At 39.7% G+C, this 26,930-nt stretch overlaps 1 protein-coding gene across 2 annotated transcripts in view; it reads left to right on the plus strand.

Annotated features, from left to right (window-relative positions):
- LOC129483360 (salivary acidic proline-rich phosphoprotein 1/2-like) overlaps nucleotides 1-26,930 on the plus strand; it is a 175,748-nt gene that overhangs the window by 99,879 nt on the left and 48,939 nt on the right. Inside the window, exons 2-4 of one of the 2 annotated variants that reach the window (XM_055280648.2) lie at nucleotides 2,680-2,801; nucleotides 4,047-4,082; nucleotides 4,438-4,805. In XM_055280648.2, the coding sequence (XP_055136623.2) occupies nucleotides 2,738-2,801; nucleotides 4,047-4,082; nucleotides 4,438-4,787 (450 nt within the window). In that variant the 5' untranslated portion in view covers nucleotides 2,680-2,737 and the 3' untranslated portion in view covers nucleotides 4,788-4,805. The remainder of the gene's footprint in view (nucleotides 1-2,679; nucleotides 2,802-4,046; nucleotides 4,083-4,437; nucleotides 4,806-26,930) is intronic. The other variant, XM_055280647.2, reaches the window with a different exon arrangement.

A 26,930-nucleotide genomic window follows, 5' to 3' on the forward strand; every position in this document is an offset into this window, starting at 1 on the left:
AATGTGATATGACCTAATTTCTACTTTTAAATGATCAATCTGATTGTTGTGAGGGAACTGATATGGGATGAGCTGGGGGAAGAACATTACCAAGACCAGCTGGAGGCTGGTAAAGCCCTCCAGGAGAGAGCATCATGGCTGAACAATCACCTTCTAGTAAAGATCAGGCAAGTGGTCATATTCGGGATGTACTTTGAAAACGGAGGCAATTAGATCGGCTAATGCGTAAGTTCCTGGAGGGAGTGAGGATTTTTGAACCACTAGGTAAACACCTGTCAGTGACCGAGAAAATGTTGAAATGTGTTATGGGAGATGAATCCTAAAGTTTCATATGTTGAAGACTGGCCCTTCAGGGCCTCAGAATATGAACATCTATAGTAGAATGCAAGTGTGGTGCTGAGGGCTGCCACCCACCTCTAGGTACCCAAGCTCCTGCAGCAGTCCTGCTTCTCCCTTTCACCCACCCTCACTCACAGACCGTGTCCCTTTCAGCTCTTCCATTACCTCTGTTTCTGAAGTGTCTAGTGAGAGCGTAGCTGATATTTACTCTTTCCTGATACACTAGTCTCTCGCTGATTGCTGACATTGGAGGTTAGGGAACAGGCCTGAGCTGAGTGACCTTTAGGAGCATTTCCTGTTCTTTTCCTGTACTCTGCTGCCAAGGAGAAACCTGTCTTGTACCAGGCCTGCAGCTTCCTCAGTCACCCACATCATAAGGCAGTATCTGCCTGGCACTCCTCTTTGTTCCTTTTCTCTGACCTTCCTTTTTGACATGATGGTTGACCTGAAGTCACCTAGGCAGGACTGCTCATCTCCAGGTCCTATGGGAAACAGTATCTGGTAAAACCAGAGACAATAATCTCCATAACGCATTGGGAGCTGCTGGGCTCAAGCAACTACTCTGTGCCTAAGATACAACTCATAAAGCCAGCTAGAACTGATCTACTTCCCGCAGGGCCAGAGAAGAATTGCCAATTAAAAATGCATTCCCCCTGAAATAGGTCTATATTTATTTCAGGGAAAATACCAGTCAGCCTGGGTCCCTTACAAGAACAATGTTGTCTGTAGCAAAATCTAATCTACTAGGAAGCCTTCTTGTATTATTATCTGCAAATTTTCAGAAGAGCCAGACCAGACCCTCGTATGTCCAGCACAGGAGCCACTCATGCACATCTGTCTAGGGCCTTGTCTTTATGATTTTCTGTCACCTGGCCTCTCAGCCATGCCTCCAAGCAAGCTATCCTCAAATAAAGACTAGCCATGCACAAAAAGTGAAAAATTACACAAGACCTACTCAAGGTCTGAAACGGAAAGTGCAGCTAGTGATACTGTCTAGTATATTTTATGAATTGATGAACAGGGAATTTCTAGGTATCACGGAGCAATCAGCAGCTGAGGAGAGAGCTATCAAACCAGGACCCTGAGAGGGCTTTTTGGAAACTTAATTTTTTATTGTCAAATTATACAGACAAAAATGAAAGTAAAGGTAGTGAGGAGTACCACACACCATTACTTAGAAGGATAAATAAAGGACATCTTGTGGGGAGAAAAAAACAATATAGGAAGAAAAGTAAACATGGCAAGGTAGACTCAGAATACAAAATATCAACAAATAAGTGTGAGAAAAAGAATGAGAAAGAATGAGTCTTAGAATATTACAGATAAAAATCCTCTGTGAGAAAGAACACTGATGAAACAGGTGACATAATTACTGAGTAAAAAACAGAAGACCAATCAATCAAGGCAATTGAGGCTTGGATAGCATTACAAATTATCTTAGTTGAATGTATAATTGTGGCCATTTAATTATCAGTGATGACAATTACAATATTTACTAGAAGCAATAAAGTAGAGGATGAATTCTATAGAACATACTGGAGAAAGCGGAGGTCTTAGCTATATGACATCATGTGGCTCACTTAGGGAACCATATATTCAGTTTGTTCAGGTCTAGAAATTCCTTGGTGGCTTCTGTGTTCAGTTTTGCTTTAATAAACCCTAAAGATATTTTTAAAATGCAAATATTTTAGCTTGCCTTTGTTGTACAGCACCAAGGCTTGCCTGAGTGTAGTGAGATTCACAGAAGTTTGGACTATTCTTGTAGCCTGAGCAGGCTGCGAGCACCCTTCTCTCATATATGTGTGCCTGGGAGTGTGCTGTCCTCACACATCTCACAGATAAGCAAGACCATCTCTGTTACATGAGAAATTTAGCTAAATGTGAAAATATCCACACACACACACATCATGAGAGATGGAAATAGGCTGTAAAAAGAGTCAGAGATATTGACCATCTTCACTGTTAGCTGTAGGATTGCTGCCCACCCCCCGACACACCCACACAAACTCACATACACACAAATGAAAAGCACAATGGAAAGCAGAATAGCAGTCTTTCCAAACAGATTGAAAAACAAATGACCTCTAAAGTTCAATCCTGGCACTGTGCTGATTGCTTGGACACAGTTCCGTCAAAACATTTATCCAAGTCATAGTTGTACCTTTTAGAAATTAGACACAAACAACATCCTACCCAACCCTTCCTGCTGGGCTAGAGTCCTAAAAGAAATGAGGGATACACTTGACCTGAAGTAAGCAAAGCAGAACCCAGCCTCTGAAGTGAGGAGGCCCACCTCGTAGGGAGCTCAGATGCGCCATTGTCCCGCTTGTCTTTATAAAGGGAGCTGCCACATTTCCCCCAGCACAAAGTTGGGAGTGACACCAGAGCCTCCTGCAAGATGCTTCTGATTCTGCTGTCAGTGGCCCTGCTGGCCTTCAGCTCAGCTCAGGACTTAAGTGAAGGTAAGATGGATTGGCGGAAGATATTATGACTCTGATTGGGGTTTACAGGCAAACGCTACAGAGGAGGAAAGTGGAGGGAAGAGAGGAGGATGAGAAAACAGATGGGATTGCAGAGTTCTCATGCCAAGGATCAGAAGACCTATTGTGCCTTCATTCCTCATCAAGGTCTCATAGTTTATTTGTTGCACAAATAGAATCCGATAAAGAATTTGTACTAGGGGTGTGAGAGGGTGAGATTTGCATTATATAGAGACATGGGACTGCTGTGAAGGACGTGGAGAATGCAAGACAGATTCAGGGAAGTGCAGCTGTGAAGATCCTGTACTGATCTCAGTAGACAGGGATGATGGTGGCCTTGCTGTACAGTGGATGAGCATCGATGAAGGAGATAAACATATGTCAGAGCTACTGCCGAGGCAGAGAATTGGGTAAACACTTGTCTCTGTCTACACAGAGTTAGAGAATAACCAGAGTGAAACATTGTCATTTTTCTCTCTCCTGAATGTAGTATTTCAATGTGCTGGGAATGGCATGTGTAAGATTATATCCAAGTGGCTATGTCTGGTGGCTCCTGTTGAGAAAGCTTGCAAACATAAGCAACATATTTACAGATGAAAGAGGGCAGAAGAATCCCCAAATATGTCATTGAAATACTCAGAGCAGTTTAACTAAATAAGCACTAAGTCTTGGGGAATCATAAGAGGACACACAGGGGCCCTTCTATGTTGAGTTCCTGGTTGACGCTCAGCATAGTAACAACCCTGCTTCCCCCTTACATCTTCCTCCACTTCCAGTAGCATCAGACAGTGGCTGATGAGGTCACCAAGGGGATGCATAGGGTGTGATCAGAGGGCCCTTTTCCTCTTAGAACACTATGAGCCCTGAAAGATTCATGAAGTAACTTTTCCCATCATCCTGTACTTCTTTTTTTTTTTTTTTTTTTTTTTTTTTTTTTGAGACAGAGTCTCGCTCTGTCGCCCGGGCTGGAGTGCAGTGGCGCAATCTCGGCTCACTGCAAGCTCCGCCGCCCGGGTTCCCGCCATTCTCCTGCCTCAGCCTCCGAGTAGCTGGGACTACAGGCGCCCGCCACCGCGCCCGGCTAATTTTTTGTACTTTTTAGTAGAGACGGGGTTTCACCGTGGTCTCGATCTCCTGACCTCGTGATCCGCCCGCCTCGGCCTCCCAAAGTGCTGGGATTACAAGCGTGAGCCACCGCGCCCGGCCCATCCTGTACTTCTTTTCTAGATGTCAGCCAGGAAGACGTTCCCTTCATAATATCAGGTAAATCCCAATAAATTCTCAGTAAACTGTCTCCATTTTTTCCTGAAGGATTGGTCAGTTCTCCAGTGTCTTCTTATCATCATTTTCTTGTCAGAAATTGGCTAATACCAGTGCCCCAGAGATATAAACAGTTTTCTCCCAACCTTGATTCTGGGGACCATGAGTAAAGAAATTCGATTTTTCATCACCTTATGTGGATTAAGAGGAGTTCTAATCAGGAAGCCTTGGGAAGGAGGAAGGTTGAGAGTTGAGAGGCAGGTCAGTGAGAGAGGGGCTGTGTGGCGAAGACAGAGAGTTACGAAGATGGGAGGTTTTCCAGCACTGAGCTCAGCTCTTCTTGTTTCAACTCACACAGATGGAGGACACTCTGAGCAGTTCCTAGATGAGGAGCATCAGGGACCACCTTTGGGAGGACAGCAATCTCAACCCTCTGCTGGTGATGGAAACCAGGATGATGGCCCTCAGCAGGGACCACCCCAACAAGGGGGCCAACACCAACAAGGTCCACCACCTCCTCAGGGAAAGCCACAAGGACCACCCCAACACAGAGGCCATCCCCATCCTCCTCACGGAAGGCCACAAGGACCACCCCCACAGGGAGGCCATCAGCACCATCATCCCCCACCTCCTCATGGAAAACCCCAGGGACCACCGCCCCAAGGGGGCCGCCCACAAGGACCTCCACAGGGGCAGCCTCCCCAGTAATCTAGGATTCAATAACAGGTATGATTCCAGTTTATTATCCATCAAAGGCTCCAACTGCAACAGTTCTCTAACTTCATTGTGCCAATGAATCCTCTGAAAACCTGTTAATATTGCCTTGTACTGGAACACATTTCTAAAAATTGTTATTCAGATATTCTTATATAGGGTATCAAGACCCTGTGTTTTACAGAAGCTCTTGAAGGCAATTCTGATTTTGAGAATCACTGTCTTCAAATTACATGTCTTAAATAGAGTTGACAATGAGGACATAGAACCATGTTCCCCCTTTGGCTCCGTGTTTTCTTTCCTCAAACTCAGATTCCCATTTAACGTTTTCACCTGAACATGCTTTGCACAGTCCTGCCTCATGTCAGGCTTTCAGGTCCAGTATTCCTGCTAAGTGGTCCTTGAACTTTCAGTTGTTTAATGGTATCTCATTTTTAATATACTTACATTTAAAGTCATACATGCTTAAGCTAACAAAAACCAATCTCACTGAACTGAAATGTACAGAGCTAAATAGTAAGAGCCTAACTCATCTTTCCTCCCTTCTATCCTTCTCTAACCCCCCACCTTTTACTCTTTGGAATCTCCTTTTTGAAATATTTATTGCTACATAAATATATACAATGCTTTTATTACAACCACTTATACCATACTGTATATTCAGATTTGTGTCTTACTCATTGGAAAAATTTATTGTTTAGAAAACTTTCTCATGAGTTCATTTAGATCTCTTCAGTGTTTATTGGTTAATTTGTTTTTACAATTGTATACTATTCTATTGTTTGGTTGTTCCATAATCTATTTAACCAATCCCTGTCACTGGACATTGAGGCTGGATTCACATTCTCACTATTATATGATATGTTGCAGTGCCCATCTTTGTAAAAATAGCTCTTACATAACCAACAGCAACAAAGCATGAACAACTTAACAATAATTGTTTCTCTTTCTCATCTAACCAACACTTTAAATCACATTACATGCAATGGCTTAAAGAGTGAACAAAGAAAATATTGCTAAGGAGAAGGGGGCTGTAGAAGGGATAGAGGGCAAGAGTAGGGGCTTGCATCTCCATCACTGCAGTAACCCCTAGTGAGGGATTAGACATTTCCTGCCATGTCAAGTGTTGTCTATAATCTTCCTTGTTTGCTTGTCTTTTTCAGGAAGTGAATAAGAAGATAACAGTGTTTCAAATGCCATGAAACATGGCCGTCATGCTCTAACTTCAGTATACCAATAAAACAATCAGCTTGCAATTTCTGATGGTGGCGTCTCTTTCTGAGTGTTTGGGACTCTAGAATCTGAGACCCATGTTCACATTGTAAGAACATCCAGGAACCCTTCTCCTTGATGTTTCCAGCAAGCTTCTCTCCTCCTTATCCTTATTAAGTCATCCGCCTGGGGAAGGAGTTCCACTGTTTCTTTCCTTCTCTGTCTTCTATAGCTCGAATTTAAATTGTACAATTATTTTCAGGTCATTTCCTGATATTCTAGTCAACTTATGAATGTAAGCAAAACAGTATCAATGAAAGAAAATCCCAGAAGCTGAGAGAAATTTTAACAAGTTCGAAAGTAACCGATTTTGTTTTCTAGGGAAATGAGTATGGTTCTATGCCTCTATTCCCCAGAAGCCACTAGACCTATTTTCCCCTATTTTATCACTCATCAGTTCTGTCCCTGCCTATGAGTCTTACTATTCTTAAGAAAACCTAAATGGATTTCATCAGAGGCAGCATGACTTGAATGGGCAAAGAATTTGGAATCTCTCAGATTGCAGTTTAAGAACTCTGTCTGGGGCCGGGCGCGGTGGCTCACGCTTGTAATCCCAGCACTTTGGGAGGCCGAGGCGGGCGGATCACGAGGTCAGGAGATCGAGACCACGGTGAAACCCCGTCTCTACTAAAAAATACAAAAAATTAGCCGGGCGTGGTGGCGGGCGCCTGTAGTCCCAGCTACTCGGAGAGGCTGAGGCAGGAGAATGGCGTGAACCCGGGAGGTGGAGCTTGCAGTGAGCCGAGATTGCGCCACTGCACTCCAGCCTGGGCAACAGAGCGAGACTCCGTCTCAAAAAAAAAAAAAAAAAAAAAAAAGAACTCTGTCTTGCTAACTCTGGACTCATAGGAAGCTACTTATGTCTCAGAGCCTAAGTTTCCTCTTCTAAATTTTTGAATAATCAAAATGGCTCCCCTAAAGGATGAAGACTAAGCAGATCACATACATGAAAACTAGTGGATATAGTCATGTCTGCTTCACAATAATGATTTTAGGAAAGAACAGCAGACATGAAATTGTGAGGAATTAAATGCTCCCAAGTTAAAAATCTTAAGATTTCTTTGTCAAAAAATCTAAGTACAATAGTCTCTGATATTTTTTTTCTAGGCTTTCAAACAAAATAGGAACACATTGAGTATTCATATATTTTTTAGCATTTTCTTTCTTATCAGGTCTGTAAAATTCTAATTAGTTTTTTTTAAAAAAAAAAGCATCTGCCTATGGAAATTTAATTATGACAATCAGAAATGCAGGCTTTTGAAATCTAAGAGCTTATGAATGTGTTAGTTAATATAGTGAAATATTGCTTGCATAATGTCAATTTTTTATGTGTATCACCCAAATTAAAATATCTAGAATGAGAAAACAGAGAAGCAATCTAATTTATAACAGACAGAAAGTCTAATTCTTAAGCAAAAATAAAAGATACATACATCTTATAATTTCATTTAAAAAAACAGAAAACAATGCAAACTTCAGAAATGAGAGGGAGAAATTAATCATAGATGTGTAAAATTTTGAAATAAATCAGATAACATGATGTACAACTCTTCTGATATAAAAATTTCCATGAAATTCATATTACTTTAACATAAGTTATCAAATATGACTCAAGAAGTTTCAGAAAAATTGAATATAAAATAACCTAAGAGAAATGAATGATGTTGATAGGAGACTCTCTGCAAACAACTTTCAGTGTCATCTCCAATGTCAATGAACACAGAAAATTCTTATGTTGAATTTGTTAATCACTAGGGACAGATATGTCTAGTTTAAGTTTTTCTAAATTATAACAAAGATTAAAAACATTCAGAATTCTTTCTGTGAGGCTCATTAATGAAAACAAATAGACCTGCAAAGGAAAAATACTCAGAAGTAAATAAACAAGTCAATGCTGTGCGGAAAATAATCCACCATGTTGAAAGAGGATAGTGAGGATGGCTCAATATTAGAAAACTGCATCTGTCTCCACTGATAGCCTAAGTGCTTTCACTAAGAAGTTCAAAAACAATCAGAACAGAATGATCTCACCACAACAGCCACCAAGTTGACCAACCCACATGCAGCTGGAGCTGAGTTCTCTCCTATTATCCTAGGTGAAGCCTCCTTGCCCCTCTTTTCCCTTCCTACTTGATTTTTTATCTCATTGCCTAATCAAGGATTCTGATTCTGCACATGATCCTTTTGTCTCTTGAATCTTACATGTATGCTCCATGAGATTATTTCAATCAGCACAAACTTGCTGAAACATCTCTTATTTTTACTAAGGTCTCCCTAAAGCTTTTAATGCTTCCTTACTGTGACATTATTTGTCCGCCTTCCTTATTACAAAGTTCTTGAAATATATGACTATAGTATTTCCTCCATTCACTCACCTCCAATTTTTCTTCCAAATTCATTATACAGGCTTTCATACTTTGCACTCCAATTTTATGACAGTCATCTTTGACCTTTATTCCAGTCAGTTTAGGAATCCATTTTCAGTCTTGCATCTCATTTGACCTCTGAGCAATGTAACACTATTGAACATATCCTTCTTTATGGAACAGTTTATCAACATCTCCAGGGATGTCTCACTGTCTCCTATGGTTTCTTCTACCTCTGCTGCCTCCCTCCTGCAGCTACAAGTTTCTTGTCTCTCAAATCTGTTTCATCTTGGTAAATAGCATCTATATTCATCTATGTGATTTAGCCAACTGCAAGTCATTCTTGACTCTTCCTCATACATCACATTACATCAGGTCAAATGGACTATGCTACTATTTTAAAGTTCAACCTTCAAGTATGTTTCTGTTGCAGCCATTTTTAAGCACCATCATCACTATCTGCCCATCTAAGCAAGCCTCATTTCCACTTACTCCAAATTGCAAATCTATTTTTTCTCAACAGTTCCCCACTGTAACTATTTAATAATCATATTACACATGTATCTTTTTTAGTGCATTTGCCCCTCCTTTACACTATAAGAACAAATTCCTAATTTTGAATGTGGTTAAGTTCCTTAGGGTAGAGCCCTACCAGTCTCTGAACTTATTGACTGCTCTATACCTAATTGATCCAGCTACGGCCACACTGGTCTTCTTTGTTGTCATCTCCTCCTCCTCACTCCTCCCACCTCCCTCCGCCCTCCTCCTCCTCTCTTCTCTCTCCTCCTCTTTCTTCTTCTTCTTCCTCTCCTCCTCTTTCCTCCTCCCTTCTCCTCCTTCTTCTTCTACTTTTTCCTTCTTCTTTCTTCCTCCTCCTCCTTCTCCTTCTTTTTTATTTCTCCTTCTCCTCCAACTCCTTTTCTTTTTTGAAAAAATATGCTTAAATTTGCCTTCAATTTTTTTTTATTTTTTATATTTTTTCGAGACGGAGTCTCGCTCTGTGACCCAGGCCAGAGTGCAGTGGCAAGATCTCGGCTCACTGCAACATCCGCCTCCCAGGTTCAAGCGATTCTCCTGCCTCAACTACCTAAGTAGCTGGGATTACAAGCATGCACCACCATGCCTGGCTAATTTTTGTATTTTTAGTTGAGACAAGGTTTCACCATGTTGGTCAGGCTGGTCTCGAACTCCTGACCTTGTGATCCAACCGCCTGAGCTTCCCAAAGTGCCGGAATTACAGGCATGAGCCACTGTGCCCGACCACCCTCAATTTATTTTTAAACTTCATTTTTATAAATATATGTGGTTCAAAGGTAATTTTGTTACATGTATAGATTGCATACTGGTTACATCATGGCCTTAGGGTTTCCATAACAAGAATAACAAACATTGCATTTACTAATTAACGTCTAACTCTTAATTCCCTCCCACCCACTCACTCTTCCAAGGCTTCAGTGTCTATAATTCTACCCTCTATATCTATGTAAACACATTTTAGCACCTACTTATTAGTGACAACATGTTATACTTGACTTTCTGTATCTGGCCTTTTTCACATAGAACATTATCTGTCACACCCAGTTCCATTCGTATTGCTACAAAAGGAGCGATTTCTTTTTTTCCTTCTTTATTTTTTTATTTTTATTTTTTGCAGAGTATTATTGCATTGTATATATATCACAATTTCTTTACCTACAAACCCATTGATGGGTTTCCATTGTCTCCATACTTAAGATTTCCCAAGTATCTATTGATGGTTACTTAGGTTGATGCCATATCTTTGCTACTGTATGTGGTGTTTCAGTAAACATAGAAGTGCAGATTTATTTTTCATATACTGATTTCATTTCCTCTGGGTAGATACAGTAGTAAGATTGCTAGATTGAATAATAATTCGAGTTTCAGTTCTTTGAGAAATCATACTGTTTTCCATAGAGTTTATACTAATTTACTTTCCAATTAGGGTGTATAAGAGCTCTCCTTTCTCCACATCCATCCCAACATCTGTTTTGTTTGTTTGTTTGTTTGTTTTAATCATAGCCATTCTGACTAGGGTAAGGTGGTATTTCATTGTGGTTTTGAGTTTTATTTCTCTGATAATTAATGATGTAGAGCATTTTTCACATACTGTTGATTATTTGTATGTCTTATTTGAAAAGATGTCAACTTCTCTTCCTTGTCCACTTTGTAATGGACTATTTTGTTGTTTTTGAGTTGTTTGAGTTGTTTGTATAACAAACAACTGGTTATTATTCCCTGCCAGTCCTATGCTCAGTAGGGTTATAATTGGGAGCTGTGTAGAAATTTCCAGTAGTCCAAACTCAGGAGTGAGGCATAGGGGAGCACAACTTGCCAGGCAGGGGCTCTTGAGGCTTGGCCAGATCAGTCCTGGGCTCCAATCCAATGTCTAGTGTGCTTCTCTAGCACTAGAGGAGAAGGAGAACTCTCCCACCTCCAATTATTCAGTCCCCTCCTGACCTTTATAACAAGCTCTTCTATTTTCAAATTGATTCCAATATGGAAACCAGAGTGGTGAGTGACAGGCATGTATCTGCTCCCTCCTAGTAGGTCCCGCTAGAAAGTCAGGTCTCTTCGGTAGTCAAATATTTTTCTTTTTTTAGAATGAGGAGATTTTCTTTGCTTTGTGTTCATGATTGTATCCTACAATCACCAATGTCAACACTACTCTGTATCTGAATCTACATGTTAATTGTACTTACATTTATTTGCTTGCAAAACTCCCATGCCCAACCACAAAGTTATTAATTATCTTTTTCTCAGTTATTTGCTTTGTTTTAAAAAACATCTAAGTCTTCCTTCAATTTCCAACAGACCTGCAAAATCCCTCCTAGTACAATTTTCCTCACTCTCAAATGTCAGATAATTGGCTTTTTTCCTGGAAATTCTCATTTCTCCTTTTTAAGTAGGATAATGTATATCCTGAGTTACTGCCTTGCTCTTTCCTGGTTTTCTTCTTCTCCTGTGAAATACCTGCTAGCATAGCTTCAGCATATGAGAAGCAAAATATTTCAAGATTTTTCATGTCGTCAGATGGGTTATGTTACCTTCACACTTAAATGATTACCTGACTGGATATAGGGTTCTAGTTTGAGTGTTATTTTTACTTAGAATTTTTAAACACCTGCTCCACAGCAGCAACAAGGAACCATCTTGGAAGCAAAGAGAAGCTCTCACCAGACACTGAATCTGTTGATGCCTTAATCTTAGACTGCCTAGCCTACAGAATGGTAAGAAACAAATTTCTGTTCTTTAATGATGACCCAATTTATGGTGTTGTCAGGGCAGTAGAAATGAACTAACACAGAAACCCATCTGAGTTCAAATAAGTAAACACACATCTAAAAACAAAAATAAAATGCAATGACAACAAGAAAACACTGTTGGACTGTCTTCTGACTTCTATTGTTCCATTTAGATTCTGATTCTCAATATCCTCTCTATGACTGTTTTTTCAAAGTTGACTCTTCAGGATCTTTCTTATCGTTAAGAGTTTATTAGATATAAGTTGATGTGGGTCTCTCCCATTTATTGTGTTGGGCACTCTGTATTTCAAGAGGGTCTCCTATCCTGGGTCCTCCACTTTAGAGGGTGCTCTACAAAAACACCATAATCAAAAGCATTGTTCATTCCTTTTATTCTCATTAATAAGTACTTTAGAAGTTCAGCCATAAATAAAACATAGAAATTATAGGAGTGGGTACAGGCTGAAATAAATGCTTTTCCAGGCCTGTGGGAACAGGTGAAGAATTTGAAAAGAGAATAAACACTGTTTCTGCTCTGTGGCACCACAGAAAAAGTGGAATGCTTCTCTGTAAAGAGAGCCAACTGGATAAGACCAAGTAGTGCATTATCAAATCCTAGATAACTATCTCCATACACACTACTGAAACAAAGTTGAGAGGAGTAAGGTTGCCTATCCTGTCTGTAGGCGGAAAACATGGGGATCCCAAAGATGTCCACATTCTAATAAGTATATTTTATGTAAAGATGAAAAAGAAAAACAGGACTGGGGAATGATGTGTAAATGCGTTTATGATTTAGAAACAAACTTATTTACTCAAGAAAAGAGTTTTTTCTTACCTCAACTGTTAAGGTCTCAGGACAAGTTTTACCTTACCCATGTCTTATCACTTGTACCTGAGTTTATTTTCTGGACCTCATTTCTTCTGACTTTCTTGGGAGTAAATAAATGTATAAGTAAATAGCAAAAAAAGTGGTACAGTACAGTAGGCAAGAACATAGGCTCTAAACTGACTGCCATCTACACTACTTATTACCATTCTAACAACCTTGGCATGTGCCTCAGTCAGCTCACCTATAAAATTGAGATGTACTAAACAGTATTCTTACCTAATAAGCTGGTTCTAAAGATTAAATGGCATACAGTAAATGCTTAACAAATATTTTTATTATAATCAATCATGGCTACACTGTGTTCATAGAATAATATCCTAAAATAATTATGAAATACGTCTTTATGAAGATAAAACATATTAAAATATGTACACCAGTATCATAATTTTGTAGCCATGATTTTTAGAAAAATCTATGTGAATTTGAATTCTCAGAGACATTTCTGTTTCATTGCTAATTACATCATAAGAATGTTTAGTTGATTAAATAGGCACAGGTATTCCACTGATTCACATGAACTCCTCCCAGACCACAGGGACTCAATGCAATTCACTCCATCACAAGTCCATCCACTCTCTTCATGTTCATCTCTCCTGCAAGACAACCCTTTTGTATTGCAGACAAGCTAGTTTATGATGAAGTTAAGGAAGATTCTCCTTTCTGTCCTATTCAAAGAATCTCCCACTCTTCCAGAAAGAGAAAGTCATGTGGATATGAAAGAGTTGACATATGAAATTTAGATCTTATTACCAGTGCAATAAAAAACACTGGTGTATCTGAAGCACAAATGTGATATGATCTAATTTTCATCTGTAAAAGGTCACTCTAGCTATTGTGGGGAGAGCTGATATGGGATGTACCAAGAATGTTATCAAGACCTGGTTAGGGTTCTTAACATCCTCCTGGAGAGAGAATCATGGCATGAACCACAGCCCTGAAGTAGAGAATATGCAAGTGTTCGTATTGTGAGGTATCTAGAGGTGAGCCCACTGAATTTGCTCATGGACCAGGCCTCAGTGAGAGAAAGGCAGACATGATTCCAATATATTTGAACAACAAAATGAAACTGCTGTCATTGACTGAGAAGGCATTGGGTAGTGTTATGGGCTGAATTCTGTTTCCACTTATTTATATGATGAAAGCCTTCACTCCTGGTTTCTCAGAATATGACCATATTTGGAGGCAAAAGACTGAAATGTGTGGATTAAGTTAAAATGAGGCTGTTATGGTGGCACATAGTCCCATCTGATAGGTGTCCTTATAAGAAGAGGACATTTGCATGCACAGAGAGACTCCAAATATGCACATGCACCAAGGCAGCCCCTTTTGAGGACATAGCAAGAAGGCAGATGTCTAGAGGCTAAGGAAACAGGTCTCGGAAACACTGAACCTGTTGACGCCATGATCACAATGAAACTGTGAAAAAATGAATTTTTGTTGCTTAGACACCACTCTGTGGTATTTGCTTAGGCAGCAATAGCAAAATATTTTGGGTGAGAGAGGTTTCAGGATGTTGAAATCAAGAATACTAGTTGATGCATGTTGTTTGCAGCCATTTTAGAAGGCGAGTGAATTACTGAGGGCTTCGACTCATCTACAGGTGCCCGAGCTGCTGCTAGAGTATGGTTCTTGCTTTACCCACCTTATTTCTGTCTTTCAGCTCTTTGGTAACCTCTGTTTTGATTGTTTCCCATGAGTTTATAGCTGATGTTTATTCTTTCCTGATACACCCATCTCTTCCACTCTTTGCAAGCAGAGGAGAAGGTCAGGAAAAGGCCTAAACTGATCAATCTTTAAAAGCATCTCCTGCTTTCTTCCTGTATTCACAAGACAAGGAGAACAAGGCACATCTGCCCTGCACTCCACTCTGTCCCTTCTCTGACCTTTTTTCCTACTTGAAGGGCTGCCATAAACTATGTATGCTGGACTGAACATCTGTTTTCTGCTGCCAAGTAATATCTGGTGAAACCAGGTACAAGATATCCCAAATACAACAGAGTACATGCTATGCCCAAGCAACAACTCTCTGCTTCAATTAATACACATAAAGCACAGTTACAACTGTTGCAATTTCCACATATACAGATAATATTTGACAAGTGATAATATATTCCCTCTTCAGAACATGTACCTACTTATGCCAGGGAAAAAACAGAAAAACCAAGAGTCTGCCTAGTCACCTAGAAATTGCAAAGGTATCTATAGCAAACCTTGTATTATGAAATCTTCCTGTAATATGTTGGGTCTTAAAAATTCATTGAAAAATGCATATTGTATTTAAACAACTACGCATGGATTTTAACATTTTTTTGAACCAAAATGAACTCAGACTGTCTTGTTATAACATGTCTGAACAGGATCTACTTCACAGCATTAAGAAGTCTAAGACAGCAGTTGAAAAGAGCCCTTATAAGACCAACATGAACTTTGCTCAAACTATAGCAAATACCTACATTAAATTCCCGGTGAAGCCTGGGTGGAAGAATGGTGAAATTACTAATACTTTACAAAAAGTTTATGGGGACAATGGCCAAAAAAATCAGAAGTTCACAAACAGATAACTCATTTTAAGAAGGGATGAGATGATGTGGAACATAAAGCCTACATCGGCCAACCACTCATATTAATTTGCAAGGAAAAAATTATCTTGCTTATACCCTAATAAAAGATGACTGGTGATTAACAGTACAAACAATAGCCAACACTGCAAACTTCTCAATTGTTTCAGCTTACATGATTCTAACTGCATAACTAGAATTGAGAAAAACTTTCCATGCAGTGAATGCCCAAACTCCTGCACCAAGAGCTACAGACAAGAACAGAACTTTCCCTGAAAAAGTAACTATCAAAAAAGTGGTATCAAGATCCTGAAGTACTTTTTAAGGAATTGTAACAGGAATTGAAACATGGCTTTACCGGTACAATCTGAAAACAAAGCAGAATCAAAGCAATGGCTACCAAGAGGTGGAAGTGGTCCAGTCAAAGCAAAAGTGGATAGGCAAAGGGCAAAGATCAGGGCAAAAGTTTACTTGGGAATCTCTCCGTGTTTTGCTTGTAGAGTTTCTGGAGGTCCAAGGAGTGACAATAACTGCTTATTATAAAAATGTCCTGAGAAAGTTAGCCAAAGCTTTAGTAGAAAAATGCCTGGGAAAGCTTCATCAGAGTGCTTCACCACGACAGTGCTCCTGGTCATTTATCTTATGAAACAAGGGCAATTATGTGAGAGATCTGATGGAAAATCATTAGGCATCCACATTGCAGTTTTATTTTGGCCCCTTTGAACTTCTTTTTGTTTCTTGTGTTTTCATGATGGTATATATTGTCCTTTTGCTTCAAGTTATAGAATTCCCTTAAGCATTTTTTTGTAGGGCAGGTCTAGTGGTAATGAATTCTCTCTGGTTTGGAATTCAGGAAAAACTTTATTATTATTTCATTTTGAAAGTTAGCTTTACTGGAGATAGTATTGGTGGATGGCAGAATTTTTTTTTAACACTTTGAATATGTCATATCATTCTCTCCTGGCCTGTACAGTTTCTCCTGTGAAAATCACTCCTAATCTGATGAGGCTTCCTTAATATATGACTTGACACTTTTATCTTACGTTTTTAGCATTTTGTCTTTGTTTTTGACTGTTGACATTTTGACTCTTATGTGCATTGGAGAAGGCCTTTTGGGGTTGTGTCAGCTTGGATATATTTGAGGTCCTGTATTTCCATGTTCTGATCTCTTGCTAGACTTGACAAATTTTTAGCTAATATTGTGTTTACAATTTTTTCCATGGCTTTGTCCATCTCCTCTTTCTGGAATACTCAAAATCAAACATCTGGTCACTCCATGGTGTCTTGGGAGACATTGGTTAAATTGTGGATATCATTTTAAATGACCTAAATTTTGATTCATTTATCACAAGAAATCTAAAATTTCTGAAAGTCACGAGAGAGATTGGTCAGAGAGTTGTATACCAAAAGACAAATTTGTATATTATATGCACAGCTATTAGGCTTCTGCCTGAGAGCATCTCCCATGTCCTGGCCCCAGAGCTGGTGTTACTTTGTCAGTGGTTGGGGCTGTAGAAGGAGACAATGCTCAATAGCCTAAAGTCAAGTGTCTAGCCTCAGCTTACCACTGTTTTAGCAATGTTAGGGGGTGTTGTGAAACTTTTAATAACTCAATTTCAAATTTTATGGAAAAATACAATCACACCTTCTTTTATATGGGATTAAAGGCAACACAAATCTTCCTCATATTGTTATAAAATTATATAAGAAGCAGGTAAGTGTGCATTTTTAAAAGGGGATTATTTTCAAGTGACTAATGACAGATTCACTTTTCTTTTAGGGGAACATGTAGCTTTTCTCTCACAACAGGATCTTCTCTTCTGCTTAAGAACATTTATAATAAATTCTGCCATAGATTTCTTACCACATTTGTTGATTTTTAGATGCACATGCTTACATTTTTAGCATCTTGAAATTTGGAATGAGTGGCAGATCATACCTTCCAAAGATGGCCAAAAGATTCTCTCTCACCTCATGCTTTCTGACTACAATGGGGCCTTGATATCCTCCCTGCAACTGGTGACATCCGAGTCTTCCCCCTTGAACCTCAGTGGACTTTTGTAACCGCTTTGACCAATAGAGCATGTAAGAAGTGATGCTTAGTAACTTTTTAGTCTAGATCATAAAACTTCCGTGTAATTCTGACTTGTTCTGTCAGAAATCAGTCCACCTGCTGTGAGGAAGCACATGCTGTGAGGTAGAGATCTAAAATTAGTTTGTAAAATAATTGGATATTGAATTGTCCCCAAACAACATGGAATGACCAAGTTTTCTTCATTGGTTGAATTGCTTCACTATCATACAATAATTTTCATACATATATGGGTATATAGCCAAAGATGTAATGATCATCCCATTGTACCTAGAATACTAATAATGTTTTGTATCATTAGCTCTTTTATCCCTACAGTAGCCCTTTAATAATTCCTTGCATTATGTTTACTCTTCAGATTAAAAAACAAAAGCTCAATATGATTGCCTGACATTTTCAGTCATATAGCTGGTAAGCATCAGTCTGCTTGATTAAATGTATTACTGAGTAATTAATTTTTTATAGCTTTGTAAAGGGAATTTCATACTTGATTTTTCATTCCTGCTACTTTATTGTTAGTATATAGAAATGCTACTAATTTTTGCATATTGATATTTTATCCTGCAATGTTACTGAATAGCCCTAAATTTTTTTTGGTGGAGTTTAGATTTTTCTTTTTTTATGTTAACAATTTTTTTAACTTTTATTTTAAGTTCAGACATACAACTGTATGTTTGTCACATAGGTAAACTTGTGTCATGGGGGTTTGTTGTACAGATTATTTCATCACCCAGGTATTAAGCCTAGTACTATTAGTTATTTTTCTTGATCCTGTTTCTCCTTCCACCCTCTACCCTCTGAAAGGCCCCAGTGTGTGTTTCCTAATATAAGACTATGTTGTCGGCAAACAAGAACAGTTTAACTCCTCTTTTCCAATTTGGGTGGTTTTTATTTTTTTTGCTTGCCTGATTCTTCTGCCTAGGGCATGACATAAAGTAAAATGTTGACTGAGTGGTGTCTTATTCCAGTTTTTAGAGAAATGGCTTTCAGTTTTCCCCATTCTGTATGATGTTAGGTGTGAGTTTGTCACACATGGTTATGTTATATAGAGATATATTCCTTCTTTGTGTAGTTTGTTGGAATTTTCATCATAAGAGAATGCTAAATTTTATCAAATGCTTTTTCCTATATCTATTCATATGCTTATATTGTTTTTGTCTTTATTCTGTTAATATGATGTGCCACATTTATTGATTCGTGTATGCTGAACCATTCTTGCATCCCCGGGATAAATACCACTTGATTATTGCTAATTATCTTTTTGATGTGTTCTTAGATTTGGTTTGCAAAACATTTTGTTGAGGATTTTTGTGTCTGTGTTCATCAGAAATGCTGACCTCTAATTTTTGTTGTAGTTATTGTTGTTGTGTTCTTGTATGTTTTTAGCATTGGGGTATTCCTGGCATTGTAAAATTAGTTAGAAGTATTCTCTCCTCTTAATTTGTTGGAATTGTTTGATGAGGAATGCTGTTCCTTTTTCCTTATAAGTTTGGTAGAATTCATCAGTGAAACCATCTAGGCCTGGATTTGTTGGGAGATTTTGTTTTTATTACTGATTCTACTTCTTCACTCATTATTAGTCTGTTCAGGTTTACACTTCTTTCCTGGCTCATTTTGTGTGAGTTGTACTATGTCGAGGAATTAATTTTTTTCCATGGTGTTCAATTTTAGTGTATAGTTTGTTCAAAACATACAGTTTCATTAGTGCATTATTGTCCAAAATATACAGTTGTATTTCTATGGTATAAGTTGTAACATCTTCTTTTTAGTTTCTGATTTTGTTTCATTCATTTTTTCTCTCTGTCTATATATATATATATATATATATATATATATATATACACATACATACACATATACATTTTTTTTTTGCATAGCCTAGCTAGACACTTAGGAATTTTATTTATTGTTTCAATAAACCAACTTTTCATTACATTGAGTTTGGGTTTTTTTTTTTAGTTTCTAGTTGTTTGGTTCTGCTCTTATTTTTATTATACTTTTCCTTTCACTAATTTGGGGTTCAGTTTGTTTTTAGTTTTCTAGTTCCCTCTGGTGGACCACTGAGTTGTTTAATTGAAATCTCTCCACTTTTGGATGAAAGAATTTATTCATAACATCTCCCCTCTTAGCACTATTTTTGCTGTATGTTGTGTTTACATTGTCATATTTGAAAAGCATTTTAATTTTCTTCTAAATTTCTTCATTGACCCAGTGGTTACTCAGGAGCATGTTGTTTAACTTCCGTGTATTTTTACAATTTCCAAAGTTCCTCTTAATATTGATTGTTAGTTTTATCCATTGTGGTCTAAGAAAATACTTTAAAGTACACTGCTTTTTCAAAATGTACTGAGACTTGTTTTGTGGCCTAACATATGGTCTATACTAGAAAATCTTCCACAGGCTAATATGAAAAACGGTATGTTTTGCAACTGTTAAATAAAAATGTCTATAATGTGTATTGGGTCCCCTTAGTCTTAAGTCCAATACTTCTTTGTAGATTTCCTGTCTAAATAATCTGTTTAATGCTAAGAGTCAAGTGTTAAAGTTTACAGTACTATTGTATTGGAATCTATCCTTTTAGGTGTCATAATGATTGCTTTAAATATCTAGGTACTCTAGTGTTGGGGGAATATATTTAGTTTTGTTATATCCTCATGCTAAATTGATCTTTCTATTCTTATATAATAACCTTCTTTTTCTCTCCTTACTGTTTTTGACATAGTCTATTTTATCTGATGTAAATATACCTATTTCGACTTGCTTTTTGTTTCTGTTTACATGGGATATCTTCTTCTATCCCTTCACTTTCAGTCTATATGTGTCTTATCAGGTGAAGTCAGTTTCTTGTAAGCAGCATATAGTTAGGATATTTTTTAAAAATTCATTCAGCCAGTCTGTGTCTTTCAAGTGGAGAATTTAATCAATTTTCAATCAAGATTATTATTCATATGTGAGAAATTACTTCATTCGTTTTGTTATTTGTTTTTGGTTGTTTTACATATACTTTGTTTCTTTTTCTCTCACTTTTTATTATTGTGGTTTAGTATTTTTCTGTAATAGTAAAATTTAAGTCATTTCAAGTCTTCATTTGTCTGCTGACTAGGGAGTATTTTAAATTTTCTGTGTTTTTATAATGGTAGATATTGTACTTTTGCTTTCAGGAGCAGAATTCCCTTAAGCCTATCTTGTGGGGCAGTCCTTGTGGTAATGAATTCTCTGTTTTTGCTTTTCAGGGAAAAACTTTATTATTACTTCATTTTGAAGTTTGCCTCTGCTGAAGATAGTATTCTTGGCTGACAGATTTTTTTTCTTTGAACACTTTGAATATATCATTTTATCTCTCTTTCACAGTTTATACAGTGAAAATCACTGTTAATCTGATGAGGGTTCCCTTATCATGACTTGATGCTTTTACCTTACTGTTTTTAGAATTATCAACTTCTGGCTTTTGACAGTTTGACCACTGTATGCTTTGGAGAAGGACTTTTGGGGTTGTGTCAGTTTGAGTATCATTGAGGTCCTCTATTTGAATGTCTAAATCTCTCGTTAGACTTGACTTCGCAAATTTTCAGCTGTTATTTAGTTTAAAATTTTTGTCATGGCTTTGCCCATCTCTTCTTTTTGAGTATTCTGGAATACTCAAAATCAAACCTTTGGGAACTACATGGTATTCTATATTTAATACTGGCTTTATTTAGATGATTTATTATATTTTCTATCTGGTTTATTTCAGAAATCTAGTCCTCAAGTGGTGAATTTTTTTCTTCTGCCTTACCTAGTCTATTGTTGAAACTTTTGAAAATATATTTTTTGCTTTATTCATTGAATTCTTTACTACCAGGATATCTGTTTGCTCCTTCTCATGACATCTATGTATCTGGTGAATTTCTTATTCATATTCTGATTTTTTTTCAGATTTTTTGTATTATCTTTGCTCTATTATATTTAACTAAGCTTCTATGATATCATATTTATGAATTTTTTAGAAGTTCATAGATTTTATTTTTGTTGCAATCTCCTGCTGAAGAATAATTGTGGTCCTATAGGGGTGTCATGTTTTCTAGCATCTTCATGTTTTTTGAGTCCCTATATTAGTATATGCACGTCTGGAGTAACAGCCTCTTCTTGATTGGCTTTCATAGAGGAATGTTATTTTTTCTATAGATATATCTATAGTGTTGGTTGCATACAGTACTTTAGCTTTGATTCTGGGTGTATACACTAGCATGGTATCTGTACGGTTTCTTTGTCTTTAGTCAGGATCAGTGGTCTGTGATTTCCTCAGTTGCTAAGACTGAGGTTGTTAGTAAAAGTTTTTGTGAGGTTTTGATGGGAACAGGGGTACTAAATGGGCCAGTCTGCAACCCACATTGGTGGCAGCAGTGGAATGAGCATGCCGGTCTTTGAGCCTCCAGACAGCATACATTGACACCAATATCCGCAGGTTCAGTTGGGTCAATTATTGTACCTCCAGGGAGTTTCCTGTGGTGCTGGAAGTTGCCGTGGTGGGCCTGGTGAGTGAGTGGTTCTTGGGACTTTGTGCAATGTGCCTGGCATGGGTGATAGCAATAGCAGTAGCAAGACAACCCTCAGGCTTCCAGGTTGAATGTGCTGGTGGTAATGGTGATGGCAATGACCTATGTAGGCCAGTCCTAAGAATCCAAGGTGTACATGCAGGTAGGTACTGGCAATGGTCTTGGCACAGGCTGTGTAGGTTTGTCATCAGACCCATCAGAGGAGTACATGGGTGCCAGCAGTGCTGGATGGAATGGGATGAACCTAGACCAGCTCCAAAGTGTCAGCAGTGATTATTATTCTTGCAGGTCAGGAAGACGGAGGATTTTTCTGAAGGGTCAGTGTGGTTTCAGAGATAGCATATGGTTGTCTCAACAAAAAAGCTACCCACTGGTTCCAAAGTATTGGTGTAGAGGCAAGCTGATTTCACTACCCCAACCAACAGAATACCAAAAACAAATACAGAGCATTGAGATTTATCTCAGGAACTATACATAGCTCAAGTATGAAAATGAGATGGTTCTCAGGGCCAAAGAGAAGTGGAAAATCATCAAGAAGACAGTAGGAGATGGGACTTCCACCTCCATGATGTCCCTCCTTCCTATTCTTCCTGGCACCACAAATGCAGAGAATCTCCCCCAATTCATGGGTTTTAGAGTGAATAAAGTGAAATTGATGTTCTTGAACAGATTATTTATCACCTTGGATTCCCTGGCAAGAAACTTGTTCTTCCTTAGCCCACGAGATGCATTATGACTCCCTTAGGGAAGATGAATATTCTCTGTCCTCAGGGAGGAATATTCCTGAAGAGAGCAAGAGACAAAATAGGGACGAGGGAAGATCATCTCCAGTTCTGGACACTGTTCATAACTTGGCCAAAGGAGAAGCCAAATCAGAGTAGATGTTCAATAGCACCATACTTTAGGAGGTACATTCCTTAGGTCACCAGACCATAACCCCTAGCCAAGGTTCTCACATGTCCAGGGTAATTCCTTTGGGACATTTCCCATTTAGGACAGTTAATACTCCAACCATTTACTAAAGACAAAGTAAAAGTGAGGTTAAGGCACCACCTAGAGTCAAAAGGGAGGCAACAACCCAGCAGTGAGGATTTGCCAAGCAAATAGACTCAATAACAACAAACACAACCCAGACCTAAAAAACTGAAATTAATTAATAACCCTTCTATGGAAAGACATAGAAGTATACCCACAAGAAACAACAGCAAGCAAAGAGCCATGGCCTTCCCAAAAGGACAAAGGTACCAAACGAGTTACTGACCCCAGTGACACTACAATTGGTTAGTTCTCTGATCAAGAATTCAAAATAACAATTTTAAGGAAATCAGTTATCTGCAAGATAGCATAGAAAAGCAATTTATTGATTTATTAGAGATTTTTAACAGAGATTGAAATAATTTTGAAGAATCAAACAGAAATCTGGAGACTGGTAACTAGATTTGCCAAACTGAAAACTCTTTAGAGGCTCTCCGTATTTTCCCACCTCTCAGCTTGCAGGATCAGTCAGTGTTGGTGCAGGGAAACACATGATTCTTCTGTCTCTAGGCCAGGTTAGAAGGGCAGCCTCCAAGGGACAGGCTTCAGGACTTGGATGGAAACCTAACCTGAACCTAGGGTCGATTTTACTTTATAATGTATGGTTATTCAGAGATAGAGTATGTGAGGCTCCATTTGTCTTCCTGCACTGGGGCCTGAAAATGTTAAATCTGGTCTTTTAGATAATCAATGGCTTTTTTCATTATGGAGAGAATTATCCTTAAGTTCCAAAAAAGAGAAAGCTGTAAAAAGAAAGGGGCTACAGGCCCCATGCAAATCTGAAACCAGCAGGGAAGTCATTAAATGTTCAAGCTGCAAAATAACCTCATTTGACTCACTCTGTGTTTCACATCCAGGCTTACCAATGGAAGGGGTGGGTTCCCAAGGCCTTTGGCAGTTCCACCCCTGTAGCTTTGCAGGGTTCATTTCCCACAGCTTCTCTCAAGGGTTGACATTGAGTGCCTGCAGCTTTTCCAGGTGCATGGTGCAAGCTGTCAGAGGATCTATCATTCTGGGGTCTGCATGATGACAGCTCTCTTCTCACAGCTCCACTAGGCAGTGCCCCAGTGGGGACTCTGTGTAAGGGTTCCAACTCCACATTTTCCCTTTGCACTGCCCTAGTAGAGGTTCTCTGTGAGGGCGCTGCCTCTGCAGCAGGCTTCTGCCTGGACATTTAGGCTTTTCTGTAGATCCTCTGAAATCAAAAGAGAGGCTCCCAAATCTCAACTCTTGCACTCTGCACACTCACAGACTTAACACCACATGGAAGCTGCCAAGCCTTATGGTTGGCATCCTCTGAAGCAGCAGCCCGAGTTGCAGCTGGACCCCTTTGAGCCACAGCTGAAGCTGGAGCAGCTGGGATGCAGGAAACAGTGTTTGGAAGCTGTGCGGGTCAGTGGGGCCCTGGGCCTGGCCCAGGAAACCATTCTTCCCTCCAAGGCCTCCAGGCCTGTGATGTAGGTGTGGCCACAAAAGTCTCTGAAATGCCTTCAATGTCTTTCCCCCATTGTCTTGGCTATTAATATTTGGTTATTCTTTACTCATGCAAATTTCTGCAGCTGGGGTAAATTCTTCTCTAGCAAATGGGAATTTTTTTTCTACCACATGGCCAGGCTGCAAGTTTTCTGAACTTTTACACTCTGCTTCCCTTTTAAATACAAATTCGAGTTTTAGCTCATTTCTTTGCTTAGGCATATGAGCTTAGGTTGTTAGAAGCAGCCAGGTCATGTCTTGAACACTTTGCTGCTTAGAAATTTCTTCCACCAGATACCCTAAATCACTCACAAGTTCAAAGTTCCACAAGTCCCTAAAGGAGGGGAACAATGCACCCAGGCTCTGTGCTAAAGCATAACAAAAGTGACTGCTCCAGTTGTTCCCAATAAGTTCCTTATTTTTATCTGAGATCTCCTCAGCCCAGACTTCATTTTCCATATCAGTATTAGCATTTTGGTCACAATTTACAAGTTTTTAGAAAGTTCCAAATTTTCCCTTATCTTCTTGTCTTCTGAGTCCTCCAAACTCTTCTAACCTCTGCTCATTGCCCAGCTCCAAAATCACTTCCACATTTTTAGTATCTTTATAGCAATGCCTTACTCTTCAGTACCAATTTTCTGTATTGGTTCATTCTCACATTGCTATAAAGAAGTACCTGAGAGTGGGTAATTTATGAAGAAAAGATGTTTAATTGGCTCACAGTTTCATAGGTTGTACAGGAAGCATAGTGGCGTCTGCTTTTGGGGAGGCCTCAGGGAGCTTTTACTCATGGCAAATGGCAAAGCAGGAGCAGGCATCTTACATAGCAGGAGAAGGACTGGGTGAGGGGGAGGTGACACACACTTTTAAACAAGCAAATCTCATGAGAACTCACTCACCATCATAAGAATAGTACCCAGGGAATGGTGCTAAACCATTCATGAAGGATCCACCCCCATGATCCAATTACCTCCAATGAAGCCCCTCCCCCAACATTGGGGATTATAATTCAACATGAGATTTGGGCAGGGACACAAATCCTAAACATTAACTTTTCTTTCTGAAGATGTATCTGTGGTGTTGATTCAGTAGGACACTTTGGCTTTGATTCTGTGTGTGTACAGTAAGGTGGTCTTATATTATTCCTTCAGCTATTAACAGCATCAGTGGTGTCTGTGACTTCCTCAGTGGCTTAGGCTGTAGTTGTGATTGGAGGCTGTAGTGAGGTTTTCCTGGGGACAGAGATTTTAGGTGGGCCAGTTCTTGGGCCCCAGTAGGGGTAACAGTGGGCTAAGGGTGCCTATATTTGGCACCTAGTACATACATATGTTTGTACCAGTTTTAGCAGCTTTAAGCAGAACAATTCTGGGGGCTTCAAGTAGCTTACTTGGGTACTAGCAGTTGCAATGGTAGGCTGAAAGGGTGGGTGGGCCTTCAGGCCTCTGGGAATGTGCTTGCCATGGGCAATTTCTGTAGCTTGGTTGGACAACCCTCAGGTTCTCAAGTTGCATGCTCTGGTGTTAGAGGTGGTTGTGATGGGCTGGGGGCCAGTCTCCAGACCTTCAGATGTTGCATGCATATTGTTTCTGGCTACAGTGCTACTGTCAGGCTGGTTGGGCCCATTCTCAGTCCTCCTAAAGGAATGTGCAAATGCCAGTGCTGGTGGACAAAGCAGGATGATTGCCATACCCCTGGGTAGTGTGCCTGGGCACTGGGATGATGGAACCAGGCTTGGCAGGCCTCTCCTCAGTCCCCCTAGTTATGTACATGGACATTGGCTGTGGTAAGTTGGATGGGGTAATCCTTGGGTCTCCTAATAGCAGGAGCAATACCTGAAGAAAGCCTGTCCTCAAGGCACATGAAAATTTGCTGCAGCTGTGCTGCTAGGGCAGGGTGTGGTTATTGTCAGTGGCAGCAGCCACTAGCAGGCAGCTCTCTGGCAATGTGGAGCACACTTTGGCTTCTGGCAGCAGCATAAGCCAGTCCTCAGAGTACGTGCAAGTTCACAGTGGCTCTGCTGCTGGTGGAAGTCAGGTCGCTGCCAGTGGCACATGCTCTGGCCCCCAGCTGCATCAGCAGCCTCAGTAACAGGCGGAGAGGGCCTGTCCTCAGGTTGCATGCAAGTGTGCAGCATCTCTGCTGCTGTGTTGCGGGGGTGACATTGCTCTCTGTGTCAGCAGCCACAGGGAGGTAGCTCTCTGGTTCTGGAAAGCATGTGCTTTGGCTCCCTATGTCTGGTTCACAGCCTTTCTGGTGCCTGAGATGCAGAACACTGTGTATGCTAGAATGCTGGGGATCCTGCCACTTTGCTGGGTCCAACTGGCATTGCACTGCTGCAGCCCCCGGTGGTGACAGCAGCAGCTGTGCCACCAGCAGCAGTGGGAAGAGCCTTTTCTCAAGGTGGGTGCACTTACATGCACTGTGGTCTTCCGGCTGGGTGGGTGGGTTGCTGTCAGTGCTCACAGGTGTAGCAGGGCCATCCATCTCTGCAGAGTCCCATCTGAGGGGCAGGGTCACTGCAGGACCAATTATTAGACCATGCACAAACTCAGAGTTGTTGTGGCCCAAGCAGGCTGTAGTCCTGGGGGTGGGCCCACCACAGGACCAGTTTTCAGGCTGGGCACTAGCATGCACAGGCTCAGCAGACTCGC

Source organism: Symphalangus syndactylus, chromosome 5 (assembly GCF_028878055.3).
Source record: "Symphalangus syndactylus isolate Jambi chromosome 5, NHGRI_mSymSyn1-v2.1_pri, whole genome shotgun sequence".
NCBI lineage: Eukaryota > Metazoa > Chordata > Mammalia > Primates > Hylobatidae > Symphalangus > Symphalangus syndactylus.